The sequence below is a fragment of the Lagopus muta genome, chromosome 1, assembly GCF_023343835.1.
Source record: "Lagopus muta isolate bLagMut1 chromosome 1, bLagMut1 primary, whole genome shotgun sequence".
Lineage (NCBI taxonomy): Eukaryota > Metazoa > Chordata > Aves > Galliformes > Phasianidae > Lagopus > Lagopus muta.
The window spans coordinates 37111867-37121509 of record NC_064433.1 but is presented as its reverse complement, the minus strand read 5'-3'; the positions used below and the strand labels follow the sequence as shown (position 1 = coordinate 37121509).

General features: G+C 48.7%; 1 protein-coding gene across 8 annotated transcripts in view; it reads left to right on the top strand.

Annotated features, from left to right (window-relative positions):
- The first annotated feature begins 346 nt into the window (after positions 1-346).
- The window catches only part of KCNC2 (potassium voltage-gated channel subfamily C member 2), a 96255-nt gene continuing 86958 nt past the window's right edge, over positions 347-9643 (top strand). For 4 of the 8 annotated variants that reach the window (XM_048947051.1, XM_048947043.1, XM_048946985.1 and 1 more), the window contains exons 1-2: positions 347-653; positions 1055-1746. In XM_048947051.1, the coding sequence (XP_048803008.1) occupies positions 1114-1746 (633 nt within the window). In that variant the 5' untranslated portion in view covers positions 347-653; positions 1055-1113. The remainder of the gene's footprint in view (positions 654-1054; positions 1747-9643) is intronic. The other 4 variants (XM_048947033.1, XM_048947004.1, XM_048946993.1 and 1 more) reach the window with 3 other exon arrangements.

The window sequence follows — 9643 nt, the reverse complement described above, 5'->3', positions numbered from 1 at the left end:
GCCTCTCGCTTTGCCTGGCAGGCAGAGCCTCTAGGGCTGAAAGCCCCTCTTTCAGCCTCTGAGTCTGAATGCCTACTTCCCTTTGACTAACTTCAGTAGAGAGCAAAAAGGAATATAAAAAGGAATGCTGTATGAAACAGTTCAGCCTCCTTGGAGGCAGCGAGCTTGGCACAGGCACGGACAGGGTCCAACTCGCTCCCCTGGTACATTACAGGAGCTCTCACCTTCGGTCTGTCCCCCTTCCCCCTCCCTCAGCACACGGAGGACGGGGTGTACCGATGCGTACACCCGCAGCCACCCGCCCATCCCTCCGCGCTGCTTTCCCGAAGCAGACCCGCACACGGCGGCGGGGCCGAAGGCTGTGGGGGGGCGGCGCTGCCCCCGCCGCGGGAGGAGCTTCGGCCCCGGCCGCGGTTTGGCTCTCGTTCGGCTCCCCGCGCACGGTGCCGGAGCGGCGCGGCCTCAGGTGTCCGCCCGCGGTGCGCCATGGCCGCGGGGTTCCCACGAGGGCGGCCGGAGCCGCCTCTCCGTCCGCCGGAGTTGAGCGCGGGGGGAGGCGGCGCGGCCACCTGAACGCGGAGCAATACAACAAGTAGCTCTCGCTCAGCCGCCGACGCCCGAGACGAGGAGCCGCCGCCGGGCCGCCGGTCCAGGTACTGAGGGGCGGGGGCCGGGAGCAGCCCTTCCCCGACTCTCCCCGCCGCGGGCGCGTCTGAGAGGCAGCGACCTCCGCCCTGCCTGCTGCTGCCGGGGCTCGCGTCCCCTTGCACGCGGCTATTCCCCTCTCAGGGTTCGAGGCGGGGGGAAGAGACGCGGATCTCCCACGTCTCTTTGTGTGCTTAGTCTGTAGGCGCCGTTCGGTACCGGCTGCCCGCGCTCCGTGCCATCGGCTCGAGGAGGAGCGGAGCCCTTGGGGGCGGCGGGAGGCAGAGCTCGGCGCGGGGACATCGCGCCGGGAAACGGGGTGGGACGGAGGCGGCCGGGATAGGCGGGGAATGGCGCGAGGATGCCGGGGGGGCTTCTCCTTCATTCCTTCTCTCTGTCCGCGCTGAAGGCAGAAGCTCGTCCCGCTCCTCCGCCCCGCGCCGCCCCAGTCATGTCCCACCCGGAGCGATGGGGAAGCTCGAGGACAACGAGAGGGTGATCCTCAACGTGGGGGGCACGCGGCACGAGACCTACCGCAGCACCCTGAAGACCCTGCCGGGCACCCGCCTGGCCCTGCTCGCCGCCGAGTCGCAGGGCGAGTCTCCGGGCGCCGAGGAGCCGCCGCCGCCGCCCCCCAACGCGGCCCCGCCGGCGGGCGGTTGCCCCGAACCCGGCAGCGGCTGCAGCCCGCGGGGCGGCGGCGGGGCCAGCGAATTCTTTTTCGACCGCCACCCGGGGGTCTTCGCCTATGTGCTCAACTACTACCGCACCGGCAAGCTGCACTGCCCCGCCGACGTGTGCGGGCCGCTCTTCGAGGAGGAGCTGGCGTTCTGGGGCATCGACGAGACCGACGTGGAGCCCTGCTGCTGGATGACCTACCGGCAGCACCGCGACGCCGAGGAAGCGCTTGACATCTTCGAGGCGCCCGATCTGCTGACGGGCGAGCCGCCTCCCGACGGCGACGACGACGACATGGCGGCCAAGCGGCTGGGCATCGAGGACGTGGCGGCGGCCGCCGAGGGCAAGGGTGGGCGCTGGAGGCGGCTGCAGCCCCGCGTCTGGGCGCTCTTCGAGGACCCCTACTCCTCCCGGGCCGCCAGGGTAAGCGCCCACCGACGGCGCTCCCGGGAGATGCGTCGTCACGTCTGGGTGATGGCGGTGGTGGTGCCTCGGGAGCCTCGGGGTGCTGGCAGCGTGGGGCGTCTTGGTGGAGGTCAGCCTCCACGGGGTGGGCTGTCGAGTGGTGCTGTGGTGGGATGCTGTGAGGTGTGACACCAGCCCCTCTGGGCTGAGCTGTGCCCGCTGTCCTGGTCTCAGTGGAGATGTGGGAGTGCTACTGACTGGAGGACCACGCTGTGTGCCAGTGGGCTCTAAGTGCCTGTTCTGGGGGCATGCAAGGCTGTGTAGGCACCATGTGCTCTGGCTTTCAGGGAAGTGTTGGGTTGTATGAGGTGGTGGCTGCCCACAGCCCTTCCAGGAGGGCTCTGCTGGCAGCTCCTGCTCGGTGCTCCTGTCCTGATGAGCTTTGTGGGACCCAATGACAGGGCACCCACCTGCCCTCTGCCTGTCAGGGTAGCCCTCATAGCTCTGCAGCTGAGGGCTGTGAGGGAGCACTGGTCCTCAGCGAGTTCTTGACAGGTGGCGTTTTAGATTTTGGCTCTTTCTTCTGTGCTGGAGCACGGTGCGAGTTTCAGCCCTGACTTGTAATTACTGCTGTTGGTGGTGATGGGTTTTGCTTTCTAACCCGTGGAACAAGCAAATGGTTGTAACACCTCTGGGAGAAATATGCAGTGATGCCTTGAACTCAGCTGTGGGAACAGCACCCAGCAGCGAGTCCTGCCTGCAGCACATGAGAAAGAGCTCGTGGTTGAAATGGGTTTGGATTTAAAGCTGCAGGAAGCATTTCACAGTGCTTTCACTGGGTGTCCCTGTGAAGAACCCAGACCTCATCCTGTGTCAGCGATCAGTACTGTCCCCAACAGTGCCACTGGAGTCACCACAGCCTGACAGAGAGTGGGGTGTCAGGGGGTGCCGAGCTCCAGCTGGTACCCCAGTTGTCTCTAGAGCAGGCTGTGTTCAGAATACACATTGGTAGTGTTTGTATTGTTGCTCATTAAGGACACACACGCAGCTCACATCTTGGCTGCCCGAACTCAGCAGAGTTCAGCTGTCGGTACCTGACCTAACAGCAGTGTGGTGTTCCCCACCGCTCCTGGAGAAGCTGCTGACAGCAGCAGATCTGCAGCTTTTATGGCACGGAGCCTTTCACTGAACTTTGTGGAGCGCTGGCAATGATCATCTATTAGAGAAGATATTTAGCTTCGTAAAGTTAGAAAGGGGTTTAAAGTAATACGTTCTGATTTCAGCCACGGGCAGGCAGAGCGAGGCAATGCCAGAGCTGCAGCTCCAAGTTCTGGTTCTGTTCAGCGCTGCTGCTCTGTGCAGTCATTTCCCCCTGCACCCCCCCCACTCAGGCAGGCTGCTCGGATTGCTGCTGGCAACTTGGAAGCATGGGGCACCTCTGTGCCTCGAGGCCAGCATACGCCTGCACCCACACCCCAATGTGTGGCAGTTCGGGTGGTGGTACACCCAGCTGGGAGCTGAACTGCCATTGTCAGTTCAGTATTTCCCCGCACCTGAGATAGACACTTTGTTTTCTGAGTATTCTGGCAAACGCAGCGTTGTTGTGTATCAGCTGAAATGATGACTAACTCTAAAAATATTTGGGTGAGATCCTTACTGAGCGCAAGAAAAGCTCCGTGAGCATCAATTGTGCCTCGCAGTGCGAGCTCCTGACTCATGCACTGCTGGGATGGTGGTGAGACAGCTTGCTGGTAAACTTTCTTAATGACGGTGGTGATCCGTAGCAGTGCTGCCTGATTGAACTTCCGCACTGTCTGTTCGGAGGAACGTGATGTTGAGAAAAACTGGATGTTGGTTATTAATGGGGTGGCAGTTAATATTTCTGTTTTTCTTTATCCTAAACTGTAGTCTCTAAAAATAGAAATTTATAGAAATTCAAATATAAGTTGCCATGGTAACCTATTGGGGGATAGTGCACGCACAGATTATTCTAGCAAGACCATCCAGCGATGTTATATAAACAGTGGAACTCATCTGTTGACAAAAAGGTGTACTGCATTAAGGACTTGAAAAAATCAACTTTAATATATGCAGTTTGATAGTGACATCTGCTAGCCATACTTCTTGTAAATACAAAATGTAATGCGCATCGTATGCATGCGATTGCTTTGAAACCTGCAACACTTTCCTTTGTGTCTCAAGTTCAAGAGTTGCGTCTGAATATCGTTTGTTTTCATTTCACCATTTTGGATTTCTGTGTCTGTGGATTGTAAGGAAGGGTGCAGTGGCACTGCTTTTGCTTTGAGCTCCCCGAAACTGCCTCTCACAGATTGCTCTCTGATAGAGCACTGCTGTCTGGATGGAGAGGTCCCAGTGTAAGAGCTGCCCTAGCATGAGACGCATTGGGCAGCCAAATCCTCCTGTGTGATGCAGTTCTGCACCCAACTCTTATTGCACGGTGTGTTGTGTTTGTGACTGGTTAACAACGGTGGGGTATTTTGGAGTCTCTGATGGTCCTTGGCTCGTGAGCACAAGGGGCTCTTTATGCTTTAGTAATGTGCAGAGAGACGTCCAAATAGTTTGCAAGGAAGTACGCGAGATGTAATTAGCACTGAGTTTGACAGAGTGTCTGCAGATGCCCGGCGGGACCCAGAATGTCAGCGCCAATCTCAGATACCATATTTCAAATTAATTAAGCTTTTAAGGCCTTTTATTTTTGAATAATAGTTGAAATATGATGCTGTTTAAAGAAATAATTAGTTTCATCATTGATTTTTGTTAAGGATTGTGGATTATTCTTGCATTTAGCACAGGAACTAGAAGCTGCACGGGGACTCGCAGTGTTCATAGCTGTCTGTCTGTCCCCAGGAGCAGCCTGTCTGTCTATGCACAGAGCAGGGATGGGACAGGGATGCCAGGCTGTGTGCTGCTGGAAAAGAGAAGCTCCTGTGTGCGGTTGTACCTGCGATGATGCCTTTGGAGGCTGCTTGCAGTGACACTTCTGGCCTCCAGCACTCAGAGAGGTCAGCTGTGGGAAGGGTTGGCGAAGTGAGGGAGGCAAGCAAGGGAGAGAATGGGGTTAATGGGTCCCCTCAAGGCTTAGAGCCCCAGAAATCATGTGGGAAAGCATTCTTAGTGAAGTTAACTTGCATCTTTCTTTGGTGGCTTGTGCACTGTTTTCCAGGTAGGTGGATACATGCTGGGTACCAGGGTGGTTTATGTGGGCTGCTCAGGATGCAAACGGCTTTTATTTTTGGTGGAAGCAGCGCTGCTGGGATAGTCTGACAGACACACCATGAATGGAGTGGGGAGGATACGGCCAGCTCAGAGTGTACATCAATAGTGAAGTGCAGGGCTTACTTGCTTTATTAAAGACAGAACTGGCATTTAATTTCTAAGTGCAAGTCTTACAAATTTGTGATTTACGAAGATTTTTCTCCTATCTGAAAATGGTTATAGGATTGTATAAAGAAGACGGTAGAGATTACAAAGAAACTAGAAGAGTAGGCTTTCCTCTTGCGATCTTGATAATCAGAGTGTAGTGTTTATTCTTAAGTGGGAAAAGAATCCGTTCATTTACATTGGTTGCTTTTAAAGCAACAGCACCTTTGTGCCTGGGACAAACACTGACGCATCGCTGCTATGGGTATTCACACGTTCCATGGCTTCATGGGTGCACAGGCTAACTCATAAGTACTTTTCATTAATTCATTTCTGGAATGCTGGCTGTTAAGAGTCTTAATTGCAAGTAGTTGCTTAAGAAGTTACCCGCTCAAGGTAAGCCACTCTGATCTGCATTAAATTTAGATGGTATCTGGTGGCACTGACATAGCGGTGAGGTAAAATCAGAAAGATTTCTGCCTCCCTAACTTCTGCCTTTTTCTCTACAGCTGTTCTGCCTGCTGCTGCTACTGTTTCCATGGAAACAAGCCAGCTCTTGGCTTCCTTTTTCCATTGGAAACAGCCTTCTCTCTGTCACTTATTAATCTCAGAAAAGCATTCTGTCATGGCTCTGACATGAGCGCCACAGAGCTGATCTGCCTGAGCATCTCAGGAATGGATGCAGGTCCGTATGCACCCATGCACGTAGACAGATTATCCTCTGACTTAAAATAATTCGATTGATGGACTTGCTCTGAATTTGCTTTGGTGTAACTGGAAGTGGAAATTAGCTTACCACACACAGCCCAAGATAATAACAATATTGAGAATTATTCTTGGCTGAGAAATCTGGCAGACAGCGTCCCATTCCTGTGTGCAATTCAGACGTAATGCCCTGCTGCTCTCTGTCACGTTTTGTTTACAGCGGTGAAGTGCTGAAACGACATGCTTTGGGTTAGAATGTGTCTTCAAACCCATTCATAACCATTCATGTGGTGGTGGAGGAGCAGCCCACAGCTCTGGGGAATACTGCGTAGGTTTCAGTGTTTTCATTTGGTCAGGAGTCAGGGTATCGTGCCATCAAGTGATGCTGTCAGGATAAGCAAGGACTGAATTTAAAAAAAAAATGGTATCTTCAAGGTTCTTCTTTCAAAAGGTGCCTGATACCTTCTGAAGACGACAACATTTTTGCTTGGCTTTTTTTGAACTCATTTTGAATTGTAATGAAAAAAAATCAAAACTCGATCTCACCCTTGGTTAGTGTCCCTCATTATCAGCATGTGAAGATTTTTAAAGGAACTTTGTCTAGAACTTACTTGGCCTTTTCTCCCTCAGCAATCATTGCTAGAAGGCGTCTGTTCTCTCCTCATGAAGTTATTACCTTTCAATCAGGGCAGAAGCATCAGAGGCAAAGCATCTCTGTATATTTTCTTAACATTTTGTATCATCTCTGGTGGAAGAGCTGCTTTGGTGCTGTTCATTTTTGCAGAGGCTGCTGATCTTCCTTTGCTTTGGACTTGGCTCATTGTGGGGAAGCACGTTTCCTTCAACCAGCACAGGAAAGAAAGGGTTTGTGCTCTCTGTATTTGGCACCTGATGGGGTGGGAAGTTCCCTTTTCATTCTTATTATGAAGTCTTCTTCAGACCTTTCTGCTGGCAGCTTATGACTTACATAAGCTTACTGATCCCATGTAGGAGCTTGTGGGGGTTTCTGCAGTGTACTTTTTGCCATGAGTAAAGTAGGTAGGCCAGTAAAAATACAGAGAGGATAAAATATGGAATATCAAGCTGTCGCTTATAATTCTACAAAGGATATTTCTATAGCAATACATTTTTATGTCTACTGTTACTTCCTAAGAGCCCTTCTCCTGGTGCGAGGGCTGGAACAAGAGGATATTTCTTGCATCAAAACCAATTTGAACCAGTGAACTCAATATGCAACTGCAGAAATGTGTACAGACATACTGATGGAAAGTTAGCATTATCAACATGATAAAAGAGACCCTAAGTTGGAGTGCTGGTCTGGTATATTCACTGCCCTGTGGTGATATGCTCATGTACATATTGCTGTAACTGAGTGATGAGCTTGTCAAAAAAACACTTAGATGTAGAGGGGGAAAAAAAAAGTGATTTCACATTCTTTTTAGTCCTACAAATGTGTTTAATTAACATCATTGTTAGTACTTTATAATGACTACAGCATTTTTGAAGGAAAAACTCCCATCTGTTAATCAGAAGTGTTAAAAATAGAATGCCATCTAATCATACAATTTCTTGTGATTTGCTTTACAGATTTTTTGACTGAAGTGGTGACATGAAAGTTAAAAACCAAGTTATCCAGTTACATGTTATAACTGTATTTTTTCCCTTGCCTTTAAGTTGTCTGAGAATGTTGAGATGCTGCTGTGTTTTTGATCTTTATACTAGTAGGTTAATTATTACAGGGGGGTAATAACTCAGTTCTTTCTTATTACAGACGTGTGGATCCTTAGTATTTCTAGGTGAATCTGGGGAATCAGGTCTTTGATACGCTCCAGAAAAAAATGTTGTGAATAGAGAACAGTCTGTTATCTTGGTTCACAAGTATGTACTGGATATAAAAACAGTATCATTTATTTCTGAAATAAGTATAGTTTCTTAAATTTTTACATTGCAGCTGACAAACCTGTATTTTTAAGCATGCCTACTTTCTAAAGAAGGCAGAACATCTCTTGGAGCTTGTTGCTGGTTTTGATAATGGGTTGAGTACCAGCTGCATAGCAGTAATCTTCTTCTTAAATATTTAATCCTTTTCCAAAGAGAGAGAATTCTAAAGGAATGACTACCACCAGACTAAAATGCTTTGTTTGGTAAAAGCAGAGGGCCACTGTCATGATAGGGGAATTTAAAGCAACAGAAATCATACAGAGATGCAGTTTTAGTGGCTGAGAAAATTCTCTCTCAGTGAATCATTTTAGAGAGCACAGAGTTTAGTATGATGACACAGAGGGCTACAGAACGGTGCTGTGGAACGCTGCATACGTGTGGCTGCAAAAATAAGGACTGTGAGCTGCAATCCTGATGATTTTGCCTGGGGGACACTGCTGGTGCCCATCCCTGTGCAGGACTGGAATGGTCAGCTGTCACAGCTGGCGTCCTGCTGCTGGTGTTGCTCCTAAGTGGGAGCAAGAGTAATGTCTCCAGTTGTATTTTGGTTGGCTTGCTTAATTTCTCAGGGCATAAATGTTCACGAAAGACCTTTATACACATTCTATTGTGAGATAAAGGGTAATCATGTCTGTTGGTATTTAACAGCCTGTGCAACCGCAGGTTATACTTCAAAGTAGTGGTAGAAATTCCTGTGGGGTAAAATAAAGGATGTTTTAAAGTATGCAAACACCTGGCTATAAAATTTCTTTATTTTTTAGACAGTACCACAGAAGACATCCTTGTCTGTCCTTATTGGTAAACAGGCATTCAAAAATTCAGTCATTTTCAAGTGAGCGGTGTGTTTTATCTTGGTCATTGGCACCTAGTAATCCTATGCTCGTATGAATCATAGTTATCATAATTGGTTTCAGAATTATTTTCATTTGTACAGAATTATGATGGTTAAGAGGAGAAAATGTCAGTTTGGTTTAGTTAGTTAATTTTTAATATCTGCTTTTTTTTTTTTTTTTTTTTTTTTTCTTCTTTCTGACCAGAACTTTGCAGTATTCTAAACTTAATCCAGTTATGGTTTGGAAAAGATCTTCATTTCTTTTCAATTTTAAATTCTAGGTCTAGTATCTGCCTTCAGTTTTTCATTTGAATTTTAGGACATAATTGATCTTCAAGCTGTCATGGTGGATTTCATCTTGAACATTCTTGCATTGGCCCGGGAAATTACTTAAATAAATTAGGTGCATATTTGATTTCTTGTGTGCTTAAACTTATGCTTGTGCTGAAATGTTTTGTTGGAGTAGGAGCTGAGTTTGGACCACGTACAGAGTTAAGTACCCATATTTCAAACTTCCCTTACAGTAGAAAATGAAATCCTCGTACTACCAATATTTCTGAGTTTCATGTTTTCATAGTTTAAGTAAAGTGTATAAAGTAAATGACATCAGAAGCTTTTCACTGGGTAGAATTCAAGCAGAACTGCAGTTCAGCCCAAGTACGGAACATCTGCACTGCTATGTAACTCATTACCTGTACATTATCTCTTAATAATTGATGTTAAACAGATTTATTTAAAAATGTTGGATATCTCCATCCCCTGGCCAGTAAGTGACATTACTATTCTAGGCTAGGTTGAAACTCCTGACAGCTGGCAGAAGTTACCTTCCTGCTCACCTATGTGCTACTGCACCTGTAAGGTTGAAGAAATAAATGGTAATGCTTGTCATTTGTTGCCAAGAAAAAAAAAAAAAGGCAGATGAAGCTGATGTTTCACTGACCCATGAATGGTCAACAGCATTGGTTTGATGCATTGCAGCTATAGGGTCTCCTTGGTTAGTCATTGTGTGCTTTAAATTGATGCCTCGGTAGCAGGACAAACGAACTGGGGAATTTA